The following is a 25,530-nucleotide window of genomic DNA, read 5'->3' as shown; positions in this document are numbered from 1 at the left end:
AACAACAATTTTCAAGTCTTGCCACAGATTCTCAATTGGATTTAGGTCTGACTGGGCCATTCTAACACATGAATATGCTTTGATCTAAACCATTCCATTGTAGCTCTGGCTGTATGTTTAGGGTCGTTGTCCTGCTGGAAAGTGAACCTCTGCCTCAATCTCATGTCTTTTGCAGACTCTAACAGGTTTTCTTCTAAGATTTGCCCTGTATTTGGCCCCATCCATCTTCCCATCAACTCTGACCAGCTTCCCTGTCGCTTTTGAAGAAAAGCATCCCCACAACATGATGCTGCCACCACCATGTTTCACGGTGAGGATGGTGTGTTCAGGGTGATGTGCAGTGTTAGTTTTTCGCCACACATAGCGTTTTGCTTTTAGGCCAAAAAATTACATTTTGGTCTCATCTGAGCAGAGCACCTTCTTCCACATGTTTGCTGTGTCCTCCACATGGCGTCTCGCAAACTGCAAACGGGACTTCTTATGGCTTTCTTTCAACAATGGCTTTCTTCTTGCCACTCTTCCATATAGGCCAGATTTGTGGAGTGCACAACTAATAGTTGTCCTGTGGACAGATTCTCCCACCTGAGCTGTGGATCTCTGCAGCTCCTCCAGAGTTACCATGGGCCTCTTGGCGGCTTCTCTGATAAATGCTCTCCTTGTCCGGCCTGTCTTTTTAGGTGGACGGCCATGTCTTGGTAGGTTTGCAGTTGTGCCATACTCTTTCCATTTTCGAATGATGGCATGAACATTGCTCTGTGAGATGTTCAAAGCTTGGGATATTTTTTCTAACCTAACCCTGCTTTAAACTTCTTCACAACTTTATCCCTGACCTGTCTGGTGTGTTCCTTGGTCTTCATGATGCTGTTTGTTCACTAAGGTTTTCTAACAAACCTCTGAGGGCTTCACAGAACAGCTGTATTTATACTGAGATTAAATCACACAAAGGTGGACTCTATTTACTAATTAGGTGACTTCTGAAAGCAATTGGTTGCACTAGATTTTATTTAGGGGTATCAGAGTAAAAGGCGCTGAATACAAATTCACACCACACTTTTCACATATTTATTTGTAAAAAAAAATTGAAAACTATTTATCATTTTCCTTCCACTTCACAATTATGTGCCACTTTGTGTTGGTCTATCACATAAAATCCCAATAAAATACATTTATGTTTTCGGTTGTAACATGACAAAATGTGGAAAATTTCAAGGGGAATGAATACTGTTTCTGTATACAGTAAGTACCATGAATGATTTCCAGGCCCAATATGAAGAAAGGGTGGAGGTGCTGAGCTCCGCTCTACGCAACATTGCTTTAAATTTATTCTATTCTTGGTATTTATGTACTGTAAAATTATTATGTTGGTTTTATTTAGAACTGCAATATTTGATGATATGAAGAGTTCATTTACATGGATGCATTTGTCCAAACAGCATTAGAAGCCGCTTATTTGTTCAGAGCAGCGCGGAGCTGTGCACAGCCAGCCTGCTTAAATCAATGGAGATGGCATTGGTACAGACTCACCTACATCTGTGATTTGACAGGTATGCAGGGATGGGTGCATGGTTACAGATGTTTTTCTTGCTCGCAAAGGCCATTGCTATTATGGATGAACCCATCTAGCGTGTCTTTGTAGAATTTCTTAATAAATCAGATTATAGTGCAAATCTACACTTACACCACCGTGGCATACGAGCCTGTAGATCTTAATGGACTTCACATCTCCCACAGCTCTGAAACTAACAGCCTGTACAGAGGTATAGGCACAGAGTTATAGAAAGGGTATGCAAGAGCCTGACATTTCACCTGTGATCCACTGATCGCTTGTGCAATGCTTTGCAGAGTCCTGTGAAAAAAATATTAAATGCACTTTTTTTTTCCTGCAAAAATATGTGCGTTTATTATTTATTTAATAAAAGTGAATTTATCCTTGTTGACAAATCACTTTGGAAAACACCCCCATAGCATTCCTAGCCACGGCCATCTTGCGTAAGGGCAGATGATTCATGCATCATTTACTTCCCGGAATCCATCTCCTCTCAGTTCAGGCATGTAGGCAGGAGGGTGTGCTTAGCTAAGAAAGCCCCTCCTCCGCTCCTGAAGACTCCTGGGATGTATGACATCACTTTGGCATAGGCCAAAAACCAGGAAGCAACTGAAGAATCAAAAAAAAAATAATAATAACAATAAGTTTACCCCGAGGTATAACTAAAGGCAATGCTTTTTTTTTGGTGTGGATAGGAGTGGAGAAATATTAGAACTCCTGTCAGGTTTTTATTGCTAACTTTGTCCCCATTAGGGAGACTCAACCTCCCTACTTGTCCAGTTTGTCATTATTACTGAGAGTTAAAAATAATCCACATTTTTGGTTGTCATCTGGACAGATGCAGAGGAGAAATCTACTATTGTGGGCACTAGGCCTGGATTCCCTCTCACGTCCTGTTTTGGCGATAGGACATCTAACCAATTTTTGTTTAGGTTATAATAACTTATTTGAGACTGCCAAAACTTCTGCAGTTATTTTATTGTTCTGTTGTCATTTACTATTCCTTTTTTTGTCTTTTGTACATATACTGTATATACATTTGGGAAGTTTGCACAACAGTTTAGAGAACAATAATAAAAGAAACAAGCAAAGCTCCAGAATTTTGACTATGGGACCATTTCTCAAGTGATAGAGGATGATGAGGCTTAATGAGGAGATTGCAGATGAAGAGTCAGTTGGGTTTTTGCTGATGCAAGGGATTGTCAGTGTGTGCAAAATTCACAAATCTCTTTATGTTTTGTGTGATGTATAGTTGTTCGTTTTTTTTCTCAATCTGAAATGCTGGCAGAGTTATAGAAGTGACAAGGACATGTCTTCCAGAAATGTCCAGAAATTTTGGGTGCTAAAAGGTGTCCCTCATTCTAGTCTCAGAAATTTGGTTGGTCTTTTATGAGATCTGGCTTCAAACGCCACTTTAGTTTTACTGGAATCAACATGCAATTATTTCATAGCGCTCCTTTGCATTCATTCTAATGAGACACAGCTGAGACAATCAGTGTCGCTTGTCTGTACGCAGTGTGACATGCGAAAACAAAAGCTAAATCACACATTTGTAAATTGAAAATGCCATCACTTGTTTCTGATGATGAATAGGAGAACGTTCACTGTAATGACGGCAACAAGCACACAATTGATTGCTTGTGTTATTAATTTCCTGGGATAAATCAAACGACTTAGCAGTAAATTTGCTTCTGTCTGAGGATTTCACACCTAAACGCTGACAACAGATATAGATTTTTGCATTACCTCTGACTTATTTCTTGAATAGGATAGCAGTGTGGCTAATGCAAAGTTTAGGTGCCCTCCTATACCCACCATATGTCCCCTGTGCCAGGCCATGTGGTCTGTAGACAGGGACAGAGGGTAGTGCACTTTGCTACCCACTCGGTGACTTCCATGGAGTTCTACATGTGAAGACTCATCCACTGCACTGACTTTCAGTTGTATTTCATTATTGTTGTGTCTTAAATACAGGTCATAAATGTTGACTTAATAAAGGACTCAATCACAGCAGATACATTTTTAAGCATTGGCAAAATCATGAGCGAATGTTGTATTGACCTGCATTTTGCCATTCAAATCACGGCAGCTAGAGATTAAAAGGATAGGTTCACCCTTTGTAAAAAAAAAGTAATAAATGTACATCTTTTTGCAGGTAAAACTGTTTGCATTTATCATCTTTTTACACTGGAGTCTGTAAAGCATTGCCCCAGTAATCAGCAGATCCAGGATCCTGTAGACCATTGGTCTCCAAACTGCGACCCGGGGGCCAGCTGTGGCCCTTTGCCTGCTGTTATCTGGCCCTAGGGGCACTATTCCATTCACTGGCACCAACAATGGGGCACAATTCCTCACAATGACACCAACGATGGGGCACAATTCCTACCAATGACACCAACTACGAGGCCCAATGATGGAGCACAATTCCTACTAATAACACCAACTACGGGGCCCAATGATACCAATAATGGGCACAATTCCTACCAATGACACCAGCTACGGGCCCAATGATACCATTGTTAGAGCGCAAAGGTACCTGAGAGGGTCCCATTAACCCATACCTGAGCTGTTGGTCTGGAGTATAATGCTTCTATCCATTTATACATATGTGGGCCTATGCCAGCATGTCTCAATGTTGAAAGCGCATACTCCCTGTCCAATCTGTTGAAGGCCTTTTCGGCATCTACTGACAGAAATAATGGTTTATTTCCCTTTTTGGCTCCATGGATTAAAAGTAATGCTCTTATTACATTATCCCTCGCTTCCCTCCCAGGGACAAAACCCACTTGATCCTTTTCTATCCATTTTGACATAAAGGGCTACAGCCTATCGGCCAATATCCTCGCATAGATCTTTATATCTTTGTTAATCAAGGATATTGGCCTATAACTGGCACACAGTGTTGGATCTTTCCCTTCTTTAGCTAGGAGTTATATGGGCCCCTGGGGCTTCTTCACGTATTTCCAAACCTCCCCCTATAGAGTTCATATATATCTGAAAGTGGGGAGCTAAAGTTCCTGAATTTGTTTTATAATATAATGAAGTATACCCATCCAGACCTGGGCTTTTACCTGCTTTGGTGCTTTTAATGGCCTGTTCTAGTTCCTCTTTTGAAATCTCTATGTACAACTTAGTAGATCCATCTTCTAATATAGCTGGTAACTTTGCCTTTTCTAAATATTGCTCTATTTTATTTCTTTGTTTCTAAGTTGTATATCATCAGGATTTTGTATATTATTTACTTTATACAGCAATTGCTAATATTCTTGAAATTTTTTTGTAACATCCTTTGTAGAATATTTCAGTTCCCCCTTCTTAGCTTTCATTTTTGCTATATAATTCACATTGCTTCTAGATTTAATTACCCCTGCCAACAATTTCCCAGGCTTGTTTCCCATTTCATAATACTTTTCACTTGTCCTATTGAATACCCATTTAGTGTCTTGCTTCATCAAGTCCCTCAATGCCTCTCGCTTTTCTGTTAATGTAGCCATTATTTGATCTTCATGTAGTCCTTTATGTAACTGTTCCAGAGCCTGGATTTCTTGTAGAAGAGATGGTTTCTGGGCTTGCCATATTTTCTTCCTCTTAGCCCTCTCTGCTATCAGACTCTTCCTCATATAAACTTTATGAGTTTCCCAGAGTACAGTCGGGGCAGTATTTTCTCTATTATTTTCTTTAAAAAATAAGTTAATTTCCTTCTCTAGATCCCCAATTATCCTAGAATCATGTAAAAGAGATTCATCTATTCTCCAAGATCTCTGTCCAGTAGGGATGTCCTTTAACTCCAAGACAGCCTCCACTGGAACATGGTCTCAGAGGGTTATTGATTTTATGTCCTTAATAACCCTTCTAAGAGCTGATGATCTAACAAAATATAGTCAATACTAGAATATGAAGAATGTACTAAAGAATAGCATGTAAAATCTTTATCTCTGGGATGTAAAATTCTCCATGCCTCTACTAACAACTGTTGATGAAGTTTATATTTAATTGCCTTTAAATATTTTCCCTCTTACCTCAGAGAGAGAGGTTGAGTTCCCAGAGCTGGATCAAAGACAAAGTTAAAGTCTCCCCCCACTATAAACCTTCCCGCTCTAAAACCCTCTAGTTTATTTAAGACCTTTTTCAGAAAAACAGAGGGACATATATTGGTACAGTGTACATTTACCAGGGTATAATCATTATTAAATAAGGATCGCTTCATAAATAAATAACATCCTTCAGGGTCCGACTCCATTCCTTTCATTGTGAATAGTGTGTTCTTATCAAACCCTATTACTGTGCCCCTAGATCTTTTATTAGGAGAATAGCTGTGCATCCATGTTGGGAAATTTTTAGATCCCAAACTAATTTTTAATGACCATTTTAGATGGGTTTCTTGTAGAAAAACTATATTAGCTGAGAATCCTTTCAGCTCCTGAGATATCTGATGCCTCTTATAGGGGTTATTTAAACCTCTCATCTTATAAGTAATTATTTTCAAGGGCGCCATACTTCAAAAAAGAAACACCATAAACTTTGCAGTCGGAATGACAGGAAAAAAAAAATGGGGGGGTTTCCCCTTACTCTAGGAATGTACCATTCAAATAACAAAAAACAAGACCTAAGAACGAACATATAACATTGTAACAACATATACCCTTCCGCACCTATCCCTCCCACCTCCCTCCCCCTACATTGAAGAACAATGTTGTGTCTCACCCGGCCTCCGCCAATAGGGTGCTCAGCCGAGCGACCATCTCTCGGGTTCTTTTTTATGCCCATGTGTAATCATAAAAAATTGCGCTATTTTGAAAAAATCTGAAAAAACAAAAGCAGCTACATACGAATGTGACTAAGATTCATGAACAAAAGGTGAGTGGAAATGTAGTTTTTTGGAAACAGTTTTTATTAGCGCTACATTTCCACTTTTATATGCCCAATTTGTCCCCCAGACCTCATCTCCAATAATTAAGAGTGGTTCCGCAGGTCCAAGTGGGCATAGCCACTCCATGTTGCCCCCCCCAAGTGATTCCTTTACATGCCCTCATCCCACTCCACTCCATCTCATCTACTCAGAATTCTTCTACATCCTTCTTTTCAACAATTTCAAAGATCTATACTTTATTCCACTTTTGGTCTCTTAAGTTCTTCCAACCGGCAGTCCTCTTTTGCCAGTTTTCCAAGATTATATAGGGTAAACCAAGTTTACTGCAGAATTATTTTAAATGTTCTGGGAGTTGTAGGGTCGCTGAGACCCCCTGATTCTTTGCGATCAGACAAGCCGGGAATCCCCACCTATAAGTGATGTTGTTCATTTGTAAATGACTTGGTAAAGGTTTCAGTGCCCTTCTATGGGCTAATGTCTCTGATGATAGATCTGTGAAAATAAATAGCTTAGTTCCAGTAAAATCCATGGGTGTGGAATTTCTTGTACTCTGAGACACCTACTCTTTTACTTCATACTGATAAGATCTTGCTATTACATCCCTTGGAAAATCTCCGGGGGATTTTTTTTGTTCCCTGTATTCTGTGGATTCTTTCAAAGCGAATAGGCGTTGATACTTCTCTTTTCAGGGCTTTATTGAACACTCCCTGTAGAACATCTTCTAATTCTGTATCCTTTATCTCTGGAAGGCCCCTTATCCTTAGATTTTTTCGTCTACTACGATTTTCCTGATCCTCAAGCTTATATCGACTGTTCTTTATCTCTAGCCATTCCATCTCGACTCTTTCTCGCAGTTCCATTATTGCCCCTTTATGTTTATCCAGATGTTCTTCTGTTTCTTCTACCCATTGTAGGACATTCTGTATGTCCCTTCTTGTTGGATTCATTTCACTTTTAATCATAAGCTCTAAATGAGACGTCATATGTGCCATATCTTGTTTTGTGGGGCGCGCTTGTGGATCTTCGGAGTCCATTTTCTGTTGTTGTCCTCCTGAGGGTACCTGATCTATTTTATTGCTCTTGGCTTGTGGAGACTGAACTTTATTACCCTTTTGTGTATCATCTGCTGCTGTTTTTTCTCCTTCCTCTTCCTCTCCCATTAACCCCTTCCTTTTTACTTGCTCTACTGATGGTGGTGATGTATTCTCACTTATACCTTCTACTACTTGGTCTGCCCTATCTTTGACCAAATATGATTTTATAGTATTACAGTTCCCACGGTCCACTTGATTTGTCTTAGCTCCTTTCCTCCCCATTACTTTACTTCAATGGTGGTTGTCGCGAACAGCAACCCCTACACTTCGTAGCTTTATTTTATTATAAATAGGCTGCCACAAAAAAAAGGGCTTATATATGCAAGGTTCAAGCAAAGTCCCAATAATAACAGATCGACTGTATATTGAAATAACTGTGATGTAGTGTACAGTTGTTCACACTAAAGAAGGCTGAACTGAGCTCAAGTGAAATAAGATGGCCCAAAAAAAACCCCGAAACCCCAGGATAATCTGTGATAGTCCGTGATCCTAAGGTCTTGCAAAAGCAAACGTACCACAGAGTATGCTGTCCTTACTTATCCAGGCCAGGAGATGTCACTAATAAGAAAAAGCCTTGTAGTCTATATTGTAGTCTATGTTAACCTTTAAGTGTTTTATCCAAGTGCCTGCTCCCTCCCCTCCATAACCAGGGAGCAGGTAACAAACAGCATACACTCCTAGTATAATTCGTTGTCTGTATGTGTATATGACAATGCCCTTCTTGTATGCAATAAAGGTTCAGCTTTGTTTATTTTGCATTCTATATATAACTCCTGCCTTGATGACAACAGTTCACACTGGGTCAACAGCTTAGTTGTCAGCTGGTTTTTACTGTTTTACTATTGCTACTTACTGTTTTACTATTTACTGGTACCCTCCTGTACCTTTCTGGTGATTCTTCAGAAACCTCTCACAGTCCCTCTCACATAGACGGCACTGGTGGGCACTGATGAGGTGGCACTGGTGGGCACTGATAGGTGGCATTGGTGGGCACTGAGAGGTGGCACTGATGGATGGCACTGATGGGCATTGATAGGTGGCACTGAAGGGCACTAATAGGTGGCACTGATAGCTGGCACTGATGGGTACTGATGGGTGGCAGTGATGGGCACTGATTGGTGACAGTGATGGGCACTGGTAGGTGACACTGATAGGCAGCACTGCTAGGTGGCACCACTGGTGGGCATCGATAGGTGGCACTTGTGGGCATTGATAGTTACATAGTTACATAGTCAGGTTGAAAAAAGACACAAGTCCATCCAGTTCAACCTTAAAAACAATAAATAAAATAAAAAATATTGCACAATCCAATATACCCAATTTTATACCCACAGTTGATCCAGAGGAAGGCAAAAAACCCCCAGCAGAGCATGCTCCAATTTGCTACAGCAGGGGAAAAAATTCCTCCCTGATGCCCCAAGAGGCAATCGGATTTTCCCTGGATCAACTTTACCTATAAATATTAGTACCCAGTTATATTATGCACATTTAGGAAAGAATCCAGGCCTTTCTTAAAGCAATCTACTGAGCTGGCCAGAACCACCTTTGGCGGGAGTCTATTTCAAATTTTCACGGCTCTTACTGTGAGGAAACCTTTCCGTATTTGGAGATGAAATCCTCTAGATGTAAAAAGAGTGCCCCCGTGTCCTCTGGGTTGACCGTAAAGAGACAGGTGGCACTGATTGCTGGCACTTTTATGTACTGGTGGGTACTGATTCGTGGCACTGTGGGCACTGGCAGGTGGCACTGACAGGCAGTACTGGTGGGCACAGATGAGGCGGTTTCGCCTCTTCCTCTTCTGGACTGATGTCCCTTCAACAGAAGCCGGTGACCGACTTTTTTCTCTTTGCGTCAACGTGAGAAGAAAAAAAAAAAGCGATTACCGATCTTCTGTTTACATGACGTGATCAACTGTCATTGGCTGACAGCTGATCACATGGTAAGGGGCTGGGATAGACCCCTTACTCTGATATTTGATCACCCGAGTCTCATTGACTCGGTGATCACAGCACGTGCCGTGCGCGTCGCAGGGAGCGTGCAAAGGGGAGGACGTCTATTGATGGCTTCCCGCGCTGTAGCCGTCATTTGGCTATAGCGCATTTCTGGGGTTAAAATGAATGAATCTACAAAAAGAAAGTTTCCCTTTAAGCAAAGCAAAATGAAAATAAGATTATAAAGCCCTCCTCTTAAAGAAACAAATGCTGTTAATCTGTTTTTCTAAAAAGAATGCACTTGAAAAAGGACAGCAGGTCATTATAATACATTTGGTGCTTTTCAGAGGTGCAGATTAGTTATTGTATAGCAGAGGAGTAAGATATAGAAAGCCTTTATTATAAAAGCACTATAAATAACTGTTTTATCGCCGTGTTTTGTTACATGTTGTACCGCTCATACTAATTAGCCTTGGCTAATGGTACCCCGTATTGGTGCAGTACATGAGCAGAAACAGAGGGAGAGTGAGAGGTAATTACAGAAAGGGGGGTTCGGATTGTGGAGGAGAGGGGGTACACCCACACAACCTGAGTCAGGCCGACTGCTGAAATCACTGTACAATGCAGCTCTGCCAAGTTCCACACTCCCTGCTGCGTCTCTGTGTTATAACGAGCAATCTGCGGGTGACATTATAGAACAGGCAGGCGAGAATATAGAATCTCTGCATTCAAATGTATGCAGCTGTACAATCTTTTCATGGAATGGGCAGAGTTTTACTTTTTATTCCTTAAACATCTTCTCCCTCCACCATGTTCCACTGACTTTGCCAGCACCTCTTACCTAAAACCTCTAGCCACCTGCACCCCCACTTTGTAATTATCGGTACTTTTGTCAACACTTCCGTTTGGACTGATTCCCTCCAGTTACACCAGACTGAAAACGGCACCCCCACCCATATTACCCTTCAGGTCCACTCTATGGCATACATAAACTCTGGAGGAAGTATTTTCACATCTGTATATGAGACAGAAATATGTCACCAGTGACCAAAAGATTGTAATGGGACTTTCTTGGGGTTGTTCCTCACCAAGCAATCCACAAATATTTAATTAAGATCATAGAGTTTTATTAATCCCAAAGGATGAAATCAGACATGTAAAAACATATATTGTAAACATTTTCACTGTGTACCTCCTAGTGGCTGATCCATAACAAACACCTGAGCCAAAATGGCCTAATGTTGTGTAACAATCTTATTCCTCATTATTATTATTATTATACAGTATTTATATAGTGCCAGCAGTTTGTGCAGCGCTTTACAACATAAGGGTAGATAGTACAAATGCAATACAATTCAATACAGGAGGAATCATAGGGCCCTGCTTGTTAGATGCGCTTATTCCTCACTCAATGCTTCTTCAGGAGTGGGGTACCAGTGAGTATCAAGCAGCGACCTGTCGATGAGCGGAGGACCTCATCCACCCCAAAAAACAGCCAGGAAACTGAGTGGAACAAACGTCAAGTGCATCCCCAAAGTAGTATATTGCACCTTCAAGATATTATAGTGTAGTGGTGGCGAGCCTTGGCACCCCAGATGTTTTAGAACTACATTTCCCATGATGCCCAACTACACTGCAGAGTGCATGAGCATCATGGGAAATGTAGTTCCAAAACATCCGGGATGCCAAGGTTCGCCATCACTGTTATTGAGTCACATAAGAGGAAGCACCATGATAGAATTTTCCCCCTGAAAGGGTCCTTTCTTAGATCGCCTTAATGCTCTGGGTCTGCTGGCAGTCTCCCAAGCCAGCCAGATCACTGGTACACCACTCTTGTAAAAGCAACGAGTGAAACGCATTGAATTAGTCTCATCCATAACTAATGTCTCTAAATAATCAGAATACTTTATTAATCCCAAAGGGAATTAATAAAGTATAATTATATATCGGTATAAGACTATTATACAACATTATGGGGTTGATTTACTAAAGACAAATTGACTGTGCACTTTGCACTTCTACAAGAGCAGTTGCTCCAGAGCTTAGTAAATGAGCAGAAGCTCTGCTGACTTCCATCATCCAATCACGTGCAAGCAAATATGCTGTTTTTTTATTTTCCTTTGCATGTGATTGGGTGTTCTTTGCAAAGTGAAGCTTTACCTCATTTACTAAGCTCTGGAGCAATTGAACCTGCAGAGTGCAACTCCACTTTGCAAAGTGCACAGTCTAGTTGCCTTTAGTAAATCAACCCCTATGCCTTTTGGCTTGGGTGTTTATGTTACGGATCTGCCACTAGGGGGCACACATTGAAAATGTTTACAATATATGATTTTATATGACTGATTCTATCCTTTTGGATTAATAAAACTCTATGATCTTAATTAAATATTTGTGGATTGCTTGTTGAGAGACAACATCAACAAAGTCCCATTACAATCTTTTTTGTCAATGGTGATATGTTTTTGTACCTTAAATTAGGGATGGGGTATTAGATTATCGCCACTGTGTTTTTCATCTGCATATGAGATATAACAATTCAAATCTGGTACAGCAAGCATGTGAAACTGTACATCGTGTCAAGCATTGCTTTTAGGAAAATGTCACAATGGGGTTGATTTATTGAATATTCACCAAGCTTAGAAAATAAGGGAAACCTTTGTTCACTTTAAGCAATCATGTCTTTGAATAGATCCTGATTGTATCAATTTCTCCCACACATGATTGAGTTTTAGGGTGAGCACAGATTCGCCTTATCTACTAACATTTACATTTACTTCAAAGTGAACAATCTTGATTCCCTTGGTAATTCAGCCCCAAGGTGTACTTACCACTGAGAATATACTAGTGTTGCCCTTTAAAAAGAGATAGCAAAACTAACTTTTAAAAAACTGTGAAAATTCTATTCTTTTCACTTGGATAACAGTGTCTTTGTAGGTCTAGTCCATGTTTTATTTTTGTTAGACATGCCATGCAGAAACTCACTGTGAGTAGGATCGATCCAGACTGAACTCTTCAGAATGAGCCCTACAGCACAGAGCAGGGAGAGAAACATCAACACCAGATAGCCACACACTTTTCTTTTATAATTCTGTATTGGATGTGCAGAAAAAAAAATAAAGAATTCCCAGTGCATTTCTGTATATCAGCATCATGCAGCAAGCAGTGATCCGAAGAAGGAAATGAAAAGGTGTTTTTTACGCTTTAGACCATGCAAGGGATGCAGATTTTACAGCGAGTGCACCTTTCTGATGAGAATACACAGGTATGTTATCCTAATCATTGTAGTCCTCTGAATACTATTCTCCTTCTATACAGGTTTAGTTTTCCCTGAAAGAACTAATAAGGGGGAAACAAAGCTGCCAACAGTTTCTGTTGTGCATGATAAAAGAAGGCATCCCAACATCCCTTTGGATGAACCAGCTCTTTTTATTAGCAGGCACAATTAGCTGCCAATTATACCTGATTTTATAAGACATCCACTGGACTTTGGGGATTTGTGCCAAAAGTGTTCCATTTTACGAACCCTGTCTGGCAGGGGAGAGGACCTAATCTTTACCTCCTGCTGTTTCACTTTCACTTAAAGTCATCCTTCTCAGCCCATGCTATGAGGAAGACTGTATTGGCCGAAATGCATTTGATTTCTGTGTACTGTACTAATTTTACGTAGCCCACACATATTAAACACAAGGCCCGTGGGCTGAATCTGGCCCTCATAGTCTTGTCAAGTGGCCCTCGCACCCAGTTTTGCAGCCAGAACATAGTGAAACTTCATTCCTCCACCACCTCCAGCTCTGACCTCCCGCTCCCCACTGTCACTTGCAAACAAAGCGGCTCCCAGAACTAACAGATCCCTGCACAACTCAGGACAGGGACAGAGCTCCAGAATCTGAGCGAGAGAATGATCTATTTGCAAGGGGAGGCAGAGCTGCCTACACAGGGAGGTACTAGGGCCAGGCCAGGTAGGAGAGAGATGCAAGGAAGCTTTGGGTGGGTTGGGATGCACACCTGTACACAGCACACCCCTAAACCCTGCACTCTGTACATAACGCACTCTGAACGTAGCGCACTCCTGAACTCTGCAATCTGAACGTAGCGCGCTCCTGAACTCTGCACTCTGTACGTAGCACGCTCCTGAACTCTGCACTCTGTACGTAGCTCCCTCCTGAACTCTGCACTCTGTACATAGCGCACTCCTGAACTCTGCATTCAGTACGTAGCGCACTCCTGAACTCTGCATGTAGCGCACCGTAGAAATCTGCACGTAGCTCCCTCCTGGACTCTGCACGTAACGCACTCCTGAACACTGCACTCTGTACGTAGCATGCTCCTGAACTCTGCGCTCTGTACGTAGCACGCTCCTGAACTCTGTACGTAGCTCCCTCTTGAACTCTGCACTCTGAACGTAGCTCCCTCCTGAACTCTGCACTCTGTACGTAGCACACTCATGAACGCTGCACTCTGTACATAGCACACTCCTGAACTCTGCACTCTGTACGTAGCACACTCCTGAACTCTGCACTCTGTTCGTAGCACACTCCTGAACTCTGCACTCTGTTCGTAGCACACTCCTGAACTCTGCACTCTGTACGTAGCACACTCCTGAACTCTGCACTCTGTTCGTAGCACACTCCTGAACTCTGCACTCTGTTCGTAGCACACTCCTGAACTCTGCACTCTGTAGGTAGCACACTCCTGAACCCTGCATTCAGTACGTAGTGCACTCCTGAACTCTGCATGTAGCGCACCGTAGATACAATTGGCCCTTTGAGGGCAACCATACTGCTTATGTGGCCCCTTGATGAAATTGAGTTTGACACCTCTGATGTAGCCAATAAAGATCAACAAGAAGAGTACGTGGAGTGGCCGGCTTTCTTTGCTTTGAATATCCTTTTCACACCACCCTGTGACTGGACAGTAAAACGAGAGGCAGCACACCGATGAGTTCATCTCTAGGTTACTTTGTTCTCTCCTCCTATTAGCATGTTCCTTGCACTGGAACATACCTGTGAAGCTCCTTGTGCTGCTTTTCCCTCTGAGCTCAGCTGTACAGTAGACTGCAAAAGGCCAAGATAAAATCAAATTCAGGTACTTACACTGCTTACATTTAATGCTTTATTCACGATTACAGAGCAGCGTTACGTTTTGCCTTTTAAATTTGCCTAGAATTCAGTTTTTTATTCACATCAAATGCAAAAGAATATTCTGGTATAACATTACAGAGACAGTAGTGTTTTGGAGAAAAGTGAACAAGGAGATTGCACATCTAAAGGGATCCTGGAAATGTTTCTTTAGAGCAGTTTCAAGCCTCCATAAACCATCTGGCAGAACTTCTGAGGATTCTCATATTCTCAGGGTAGAAGGAGAGCTATGTTAGAAAATTTGCTTGATTTCTCTGCATTTATCATCTTAATTAATTTGTTCTAAACATGACCTTCTTACATAATAAAAACTCTTGATTTTTCTGAAAATACCAGTGCCTGAATTTTGCCATATCTGAGCTGCAAGAAGGATTTTGCACCACTTACAAAACAACGTGCAGGCATCCTACATTTTTCGACTGATTTTGTATTTCAGCTGTTGTGCAGGGAACTGTGCACCCTTAATAGATATCAAATAGCCATTGTACATATATGAACTAAATTAACTACTTTTCACCCAGGTCAAGTCTGGAATTTCACTCCTACATGTAAAAATCATATTTTTTTGTTATAAAATTGCTCAGAGCTCCCAAACATTATATTTTTTTTTAAGCAGAGGCCCTAGAGAATAAAATGATAGGTGTTGCATTTTTTTATGTCACATAGTATTTGCACATCGATTTTTCAAACGCAATTTAAAAAAAAAATACACTTTAATGAATTTTAATACAAAAAAACACAAAATATATAACCCAATTTTTTGGTAGTATAAAAAAAGATTACGTTATGCCGAGTAAAGTACTAACATATCACGCTTTAGAATTGCATATGCTTGTGGAATGGCACCAAACTACGGTACTTAAAAGTCACTTTGATCTCTGCTTTCCAGGAAACAAAGGGCAGTGTTTACATCCGCCAGCACCAGAAGTAACATCTCAACGTCACTTCGAGACACCCAGGTTCATAGAGATGGTCAGGGAACATCTGATCCACAACCAGCTGTATGGTTACCTGGCACCACTGCCAGATCGGATCTGGAGGAATGCTGAGGATGCCGTGAAAACACAGCAGCCACTGAGGCTGACACAAACAAGCCCTGCCCAGGCATGTCTGTAGGGACGCTGGGGATGCCATGCAAACATAGCAACCACGGCAGCAGATGCATGTCTGGAGGGATGCAGGGCTGCCATGTTTGCAATAACACCATCAGCAGGGAATACAGAAGCGCCAGGTCAGTAAATGCTGCATGGACAGATCTAGGAGGGGTACTGGGGTGTGATGCGCCCCCCATAAAGACCTCTGCCCACAACCCCTCCCCCTCACAGCACATATATATAGTCTACATAAACACCGGCGATTATGGCCGGTGCGAATTGTAGCAGCAGTTCCTCCTGCAAATCTCAGTGGGTGGTCTGCATCCAGCAACATTAACTGCAGGTAATCGATGGCTGTGAAAAAAGCCGCGAATAGGTGCAGCTTCCAGTGACCTGTCAATATAGTGAATGGGCCCGGCAGCCACACCTACCCACTGAGAGCCAAAGGAGAAACTGCTCATCAGCTATCCTTATTGTTAGTGATTTTATGTGCGATCCATGACAATTTCTCTTCTTCCAATATGGCCCAGAAAGGTCAAAAGGTTGGACACCCCTGTTTTAGAGACTCCATTGTTATTCTCACTGTGGAGCCTAAGGGGTTAATCCTGTGCATTGTGTAAAAAGGCTGTTTGATCCTGTCTTCCCTGATCCATCCCTTCTTCCACAGTCCCCAATCTATCTCCTGATAGTACAGAGCCTTGGGGGCACTCTGCACATGCTCAGTTTGATGAGTATTGCTAGGGAATTTTTTTTTTTCTTGGAGGATGCATGTGATTAGCACAGGGCCAATCAGCACTGTCCAGAGGGCCAGCGGTCATGCAGCCTTAGGACGACCAGAGGAAAATGAAAACTCCTCCTACAAGCTTTAACCAGACACTGATAGAAGTCACAAGACTGCTTTATATTGCGGATCAGAAGAGGTATTTAGCAGTTTATATTTACTAAAACAATTGCATTTCCATGTTCTGTGTACTGTGTGAGAGCAGATATGGTGAATGCAGGGTCTGGGTTTAGTGACACTTTAAACCAAACAGGCAAAAGGAGGTCACACCCAGTACCTACTGAGCCATTGGATAACAAACAACCCCCACCGCTAGATGTTTCTTATGTGGCTTTGTAGAAAGGAAGCAATACATTTACTAGTTCCCCTGTGAAGCAAGTGAGGATGCATCTGGTGGAAAATTATAACTTTTCAAGCTGAGAACAAGAGTTCGTTGAGGAGTGTTTGCAGGCTTGATGCCTGAGCCAGTCCCTCCATAGGTCCCATTAGACAAGTAGAAATTGACAGACATTTGCAGAAGATATTTTACTAATAAACTGGGTGATCCCTGTCCAGAGTTCCTGTATCACAGGACGTTGCCAGAAAATGTTGATGAAATTATCAGGAGAATGTGCACAACACCAACATTAATATGAGGCTGTTGAGTAGATACCAGCCAGTTCAGCAGCGGTAAAATAGATTGCATATAAGAATTTATACTGAATGAGACAGCAAATATGGGTAATCCCACATGTCTATCACCCTGAAGATCTGGGACATCCTGTATTCACTTCTCTCTACACGTCATCAATGAAGAAGACAAAACAGGAATGAGAACTTTATTATAGACTTTGGACAAAGATTTCCCAAGGGAAGCATCCCTAAGTAACCTTTCAAGTTGGGAGGGCTGGGTCTCCAAGCTGGGCAAGCCAAACTGGACTACAAAGCATGGCGAAGCTGCAAAAAGCAGAACAAATAATTTGTTAGGTCAAAAAGTTATTTTCAGTTCATCAAATGTTACTAGGCCATTGTAAGCACAGAGTCCTCCAGCAGCAAAGAGAGCCTTACAAAAGAAGCTTGACAAATTGGAAGAGGCAGAGTCCTCCAGCAGTACAAGTATTATCAGAACAGGAGAATTAGAAAGCAGAAGAAGCAGAGTCTTTCAGCATCAAAGAGTATTTTAGGGACCTCCTCCACCCTCCAGCGGCCTCCTCCTGGGAAGCAATGGTAGATGCTGCCTTACCTATGTATAGACTTACATATATCAATCAGGGTTGTCCCTGGAAGTATGAGAAGGTTTGGTCTTCTTGGGCCTTAATATTGGAATATTGTTGTCTATTTTTTTTGTTCTGTCTCATAGTTAAGCAATTAGACTGATGGTTTACCTGCTATTGCTCTGTCTTTCATATTCTCGTGTTGGATCTTGTATTTTAAGTGTGGCATTACTATTTCTGATCACGTAAGGGGTATATGCTTCTTGGCATTGTACGGTTGGGTCTTGTAGCTTTGTATTTGCCTGCTACTCAGTTATGGCATTGTACCTTGTCTATGTGACTACTTACAGTATGCTGTATTGTTTTACTTGTTCAATAAAGTAAACGAGTATTTTAGGAGAAAGGAAAAAGTGGAAGAAGCAGAGTATTTCACAACAGAAGCATTACATTGATAAGGGAGCATAGTACATCATAGTACTTTAGCAGCAAAGAGTATTTCAGGAGAAAAGAGGCAGAGAACTGAACAGCACAGGGTACTTTAGGGGGGAAAAAGTTTGATAGTGCAAGTAGCAGCGTCTTCCAGCTGCATGATTTCGCACATTTGAGACAGATATTGACACAGGACCAAATTAACGGGACATAAAAAATAAAATAAATATGGCATTTAGTTTAGGTCTTGGCTTCTACACAGACCTGTGCACTGATATAATAGCAGCTGTCAGACAAGTTAATCACAATTACCAGGATATGCTCATATTGCACAGTATGGTGCAAAGTCATTGCCAAAACGCCGACACAAAACATTCACCGCGAACCACACTGTGCCTATTATGAAGATCAAACTGATTGGCTCCTTATGCACCGATCAGGATTTTGTTCGGGCACAAATCATTCTACTGGATACTAAAATAACAGCATAATTTTAGTAAAGTAATGGAAGAAAATTAGAGGTCCACTTATAAGAAAGCCTAGAATATAACCCACGTCATTCCACGCTGCTCATTGACATATAGCACATTTTTTTGTATATGTTCACTCAGTGGGATCGCTTATGACTTTTCAATTATGTGTTCTTTTACTTTTGTTTCAATTAAATAGTTTTTATTCGATTTTTCATTGTACGACTGTGTTCTTTTACCTACACAAAAAAGTACATTGCATGGGGTTCAGTGCGAAGAAAGAATGAAAAAAAAGTAGAGAGAGAGAAGGAAAGAAGAATGAAGTAAGCGAGACAGACAAACAGGAAAGAATAAACAGGCATACAATGGAACGGAGGTAAAATTTACTTTAGTATAATGTGCACAACTGAAATAGACATCTCCGAACTGAATACATAAAACATTGTGTCCTGCCAGTTTTGTTGCCGCGAAGAGAAAAAGGCTGAGCAGACGGATCGATGGATAATCTACAATTCCTTTGCAGAGAGAATACTGATCCAGAAGCGCAGAACACAAATGGATTGCAGAATAAGAAGCTTGGATATGAGAAGGGGATGATGGAGAAGTCTCCACTTTCACTCATCAGTCCCTCCAGGCAAATTATGTTACAATCACTACTCAACGCAGAATGGGCATCATTCTGATTTGCTCAAAGAAAAGTGAAGGGCAGTAAGCCCATGTAGCCAACTAGAGTTAAACTTTATCAAGCTTAGAGAAGTCATAAAAATGAAAGAGGACTGCTGATTGGTTGCTGTGGATTATGGCATTGTAGCTCCCTCTAGTGTGTGCTACTAGAGTGAGAGTAGGCAAAATATACTCTTACCAAAAGTTGATATTCAAAGTATCACTACCCACCTATACTTTGCTTACCACCACTGCGCCTCGGAGTACACAAATGAATTTTACAGAGAAACTAAAGCTGCCACCTTGAACGTTAAGATATATATAAAGTGTTTTCTTCTGTGACATAAACAAAAAGTTAAAAAAACAATGGCGCTATCTTAAAAACTAATATTTTTCCCCCTTGCGTGAAACCTTTAACTAAATGAAAATACAAATGTAAAAATGCAAATATATATATATAATGAACACCAAGTGACAAGTGAAGAATATACACAAAGTGCACAACAAATGATTGTATTGCAAAAAAAATTTTGCATAAAAAATGCATAAAAAATCCTAAATAAAGTCTTTATAAAGTGATGTCTTCTTTGCAGCTTCCACCACACCGCCACTGTTTTTTTTCACTTTTTGTTCATGTCACAGAAGAAAACACTTTATATATTAAAAATATACTCTTACTCATGCCAAGCCTGTGCGCCTGTAATTGGGTCAGCGTTATTAGAGGTTAGGCCAGCATGACTCCTACAGACAGCTCTCTAGTGCCCTTGAGGGACCCCTGCCGGGGAGGGGTTTTACCTTGGGCCAGAGCTCAGCTGGCCTGGAAGGATCCTACCACAGGAGGCAATTGGAGGAGAACCTTACGGAGAAACAGCAGGGAGCAAAGAGAGACAGAGTGAGTAAATCAGCACGGTGCAGGGACAGATAAGCGGGGGAGACTGCCAACTGTAGCAGGTCTCTCTTGAAGTTGGCAGTGTGCTAAGTGTTCATCCACCGAGGCGGCTCTCTAATTAGGCAAATTAGGCTGTCGCCTTGGGCCTCGCCCTCCCACAGGCCTCATGGCCACCTAATTTGCCTGACGTGTATGTGGGATTGGCAGGGAATGTCCCCCGGTCAGTGTCCCCACTGAGCGAGCTGGGTGGATGAGCGAGCCGCATCGCTGCTATATCACCAGCGCATAGCCGACCTAAAGTCTCCTCTCTCTGCACTCTCCAGCGCCCCCTCTCAGTGTCCCCCAGTGCTGTCTGCAGACAGATTATAGAGGTGGAGGTGGAGCTGTCAGCCGCTGCTGAATCCAGGAGGGATGCATGCACATGCAGGAGTTCGTTCTGCGACAGGACACCAGATGTGCGGAGGGAGGTGAGCTGGCAGCTTTGTGGGAAAACCTGAGACTTGTATGCACTGTGCAGGGGCTTGAGATGTGGGAGGGGGTGGAGAGTGCAGTGTCTCCAGCAGGGTGGGAGGCCAGTTCTGGTGCTGTACTGCTAACTTCAGTTGCTCCATGCATGCCACTGCAAGGTGGCCTCTGCAGTGATGGAGCAATAAATTAGGGCTCATTCACACCATATACCACTTTTCTACCATGTGCACCCCTCTCATGTCATACTACCCACAACCATACACTCCTCACCCTCTCATGTCATACTACCTCCTACCATGCACTTCACCCCCTCTCCTGTACATACTACCCACCGCCATACACTTCGCACCCCTCTCGTCATACTACCTCCCACCATACACTCCACACCCCTCTCATGTACATACTACACACCGCCATACACTCCACACCCCTCTCATGTCATACTACCTCCCACCATACACTCCACAGCCCTCTCATGTACATACTACCCACCGCCATACACTCCACACCCCTCTCATGTCATACTACCCACCACTATACACTCCACACCCTCTCATGTATTACCACCTCCCATCATACATTCCACACCCCTCTCATGTCATACTACCCACCACCATACACTCCACACCCTCTCATGTCATACTACCTCCCATCATACACTCCACACCCCTCTCATGTACATACTACCCACCGCCATACACTCCACACCCCTCTCATGTACATACTACCCACCGCCACACACTCCACACCCCTCTCATGTCATACTACCTCCCATCATGCACTCCACACCCCTCTCATGTCATACTACCTCCTACCATACACTCCACACCCCTCATGTACATACTACCCACCGCCATACGCTCTACACCTCTCTCATGTCATACTACCTCCCATCATACACTCCACACCCCTCTCATGTCATACTACCTCCTACCATACACTCCCCACCCCTCATGTACATACTACCCACCGCCATACGCTCCACACCTCTCTCATGTCATACTACCTCCTACCATGCACTCCACCCCCTCTCCTGTACATACTACCCACCGCCATACACTTCGCACCCCTCTCGTCATACTACCTCCCACCATACACTCCACACCCCTCTCATGTACATACTACACACCGCCATACACTCCACACCCCTCTCATGTCATACTACCTCCCACCATACACTCCAAACCCCTCTCATGTACATACTACCCACCGCCATACACTCCACACCTCTCTCATGTCATACTACCCACCACTATACACTCCACACCCTCTCATGTATTACCACCTCCCATCATACATTCCACACCCCTCTCATGTCATACTACCCACCACCATACACTCCACACCCTCTCATGTCATACTACCTCCCATCATACACTCCACACCCCTCTCATGTACATACTACCCACCGCCATACACTCCACACCCCTCTCATGTACATACTATCCACCGCCACACACTCCACACCCCTCTCATGTCATACTACCTCCCATCATACACTCCACACCCCTCTCATATCATACTACCTCCTACTATACACTCCACACCCCTCATGTACATACTACCCACGCCATACGCTCTACACCTCTCTCATGTCATACTACCTCCCATCATACACTCCACACCCCTCTCATGTCATACTACCTCCTACCATACACTCCACACCCCTCATGTACATACTACCCACCGCCATACGCTCCACACCTCTCTCATGTCATACTACCTCCCATCATACACTCCACACCCCTCTCATTTTATACTACCCCCACACCATACACTCCACACCCCTCTCATGTCATATTACCTCCCACCATACACCCCTCTCATGTCATACTACCCACCACCATACAATCCACACCCCTCTCATGTACATACTACCCACCCCTCTCATGTACATACTACACACCGCTATACACTCCACACTCCTCTCATGTCATACTACCTCCCATCATTACACTCCACACCCCTCTCATGTCATACTACCTCCCACCATACACTCCACACCCCTCTCATGTAATACTACCTCCCACCTTACACTCCACACCCCTCTCATGTACATACTACACACCGCCATACACTCCACACCTCTCTCATGTCATGCTACCTCCCATCATACACTCCACACCCCTCTCATGTACATACTACCGACCACCATACACTCCGCACCCCTCTCATGTACATACTGCACACCTCCATACACTCCACACCCCTTTCATGTCATACTACCCCCACACCATACACTCCACACCCCTCTCATGTCATACTACCTCCCATCATATACTCCACACCCCTCTCATGTACATACTACCCACCGCCATACACTTCGCACCCCTCTCATGTCATAATACCCACCATCATTACACTCCCCACCCATCTCATGTCATACTACCTCCTACCATACACTCCACACCCCTCTCATGTACATACTACCCACCGCCATACACTTCGCACCCCTCTCATGTCATACTACCCACCATCATTACACTCCACACCCCTCTCATGTCATACTACCTCCCACCATACACTCCACACCCCTCTCATGTCATACTACCTCCCCCCATACACTCCACACCCCTCTCATGTACATACTACACACCGCCATACACTCCACACCCCTCTCATGTCATGCTACCTCCCATCATACACTCCACACCCCTCTCATGTACATACTACCGACCACCATACACTCCGCACCCCTCTCATGTACATACTGCACACCTCCATACACTCCACACCCCTTTTATGTCATACTACCCCCATGCCATACACTCCACACCCCTCTCATGTCATACTACCTCCTACAATACACTCCACACCCCTCTCATGTACATACTACCCACCGCCATACACTTCGCACCCCTCTCATGTCATACTACCCACCATCATTACACTCCACACCCATCTCATGTCATACTACCTCCCACCATACACTCTACACCCCTCTCATGTACATACTACACACCGCCATACACTTCACACCCCTCTCATGTCATGCTACCTCCCATCATACACTCCACACCCCTCTCATGTACATACTACCAACCACCATACACTCCACACCCCCCGGTACACTCCACACCCCTTTCATGTCATACTACCCCCACACCATACACTCCGCACCCCTCTCATGTCATACTACCTCCCATCATACACTCCACACCCCTCTCATGTCATACTACCTCCTACCATACACTCCACACCCCTCTCATGTACATACTACAGACCGCCATACACTCCACACCCCTCTCATGTACGTACTACCCACCGCCATACACTTCGCACCCCTCTCATGTCATACTACCCACCATCATTACACTCCACACCCCTCTCATGTCATACTACCTCCCACCATACACTCCACACCCCTCTCATGTCATACTACCTCCCACCATACACTCCACACCCCTCTCATGTACATACTACACAGCCCCATACACTTCACACCCCTCTCATGTCATGCTACCTCCCATCATACACTCCACACCCCTCTCATGTACATACTACCGACCACCATACACTCCGCACCCCTCTCATATACATGCTGCACACCTCCATACACTCCACACCCCTTTCATGTCATACTACCCCCACACGTCATACTACCTCCCATCATACACTCCACACCCCACTCATGTCATACTACCTCCTACCATACACTCCACACCCCTCTCATGTACATACTACTGACCGCCATACACTTCGCACCCCTCTCATGTCATACTACCCACCATCATTACACTCCACACCCCTCTCATGTACATACTACCCACTGCCATACACTCCGCACCCCTCTCATGTACATACTACCCACTGTCATACCCTTCACTTAACTCTTCTACACACCATTGTACCGTGCCATCATAATAGCAACATGGGAAAAGTAATGCACTGGGCCCCTACTAGAGAGATGGTGACCCGTAGCATATAGTGAGTGTGGCTAAATGATGCTACATATTGGGCATGGCTTTTTAGTCTGATTAAAAATTTTAGTCTGATTTTTTTTTTACACAATTGTTTTATTTTTATTTTTTTACAATTTTTTAACATTTTTCAAGTTTCTTGGTTTCCTTGGTGAGATATCAGGAGTCTAAACAAACCCCCGAAGTCTCACTTTTGAGACAGAGAAAGGGACTGAGGACACAGATTCCCCAGTTCCTTTCTCTGCAGCCTCAGCTGCACTGCAGATGAATGAACAGGAGACAGAGGCTCCTGTTAATTCATAAACTGAAGCAGAGTAAACACAATTATGAATGTACACAGCGAGTGATCAGTACCGATCACTCATTGTGTTCATTTAGAAAAGGAAGGAGCTGGTAAATGACATGGGAAATCTCCAGTGTTTCAGTCGGGCAGGACTGGTGCAGAGTGTCAGTCAGGAGGGAGGACTGGGAAGAAAAGCAGCAAGGTGGGCTGGTGGCAGCCAAGTGGGCTATCATTTCTGCAAGCAGTAGAACTGGAATCGGTGTCTACCGGGAAGAAGGTGTTGCAAGATGCAGTTCACTCCACCGCTACTTTTCAAGGGACTGAGAATTCCTAGCCTTTAAAGGGCTTTTGCTAAATGGACGGATGGAGGAGTTTGCTTTGAATATTAAAAATGAATTAAATAGCGTTTTTGGTTTGTGACACTCAGTGGGGTTGCTATAGCGGAGGGGCGGGCTGCACCAGGTGACACCCGCCAGAGAGGGGTGACACCGGGGCCGCCGCCCACCGCTGCACACTGTACTATATTGCTTCTGCTTGCAGAGCTGCAGTGGAGCAGCGCGAGCAGGGCACCGACCTGTAACACTTCCCCGTCTTATGCTGTCCCCCTGGGATCTCCAATATCTCCGGAGGCAGCCGGAGTTGGTGGGTGAAGCTGGGGGTGTGGCTGCCTTCTCCACTCCTCCCACAGACTCCTTCACTCTGGCTGATCCAGCAGCTGAAGGAGAAAAAGGTGAGAACACAGCAGCCCCCGGGTGTCTTCA

The 25,530-nt window shown here is 43.4% G+C and overlaps 1 protein-coding gene across 7 annotated transcripts in view; it reads right to left on the bottom strand.

The window, feature by feature from the left end:
• Nucleotides 1-25,530, bottom strand: part of KCNT1 (potassium sodium-activated channel subfamily T member 1) — a 587,173-nt gene that overhangs the window by 195,033 nt on the left and 366,610 nt on the right. For 2 of the 7 annotated variants that reach the window (XM_073599684.1, XM_073599687.1), the window contains exon 2: nt 12,424-12,465. The exons of the other annotated variants lie outside the window; for them this stretch is intronic. In XM_073599684.1, the coding sequence (XP_073455785.1) occupies nt 12,424-12,465 (42 nt within the window). The remainder of the gene's footprint in view (nt 1-12,423; nt 12,466-25,530) is intronic. 7 annotated transcript variants of the gene reach the window in all.

The sequence above is a fragment of the Aquarana catesbeiana genome, linkage group LG09 (genome assembly GCF_042186555.1).
Source record: "Aquarana catesbeiana isolate 2022-GZ linkage group LG09, ASM4218655v1, whole genome shotgun sequence".
NCBI lineage: Eukaryota > Metazoa > Chordata > Amphibia > Anura > Ranidae > Aquarana > Aquarana catesbeiana.
Note: the sequence above shows the minus strand (reverse complement) of the source record. Positions and strands in the feature narration are given on the sequence as shown.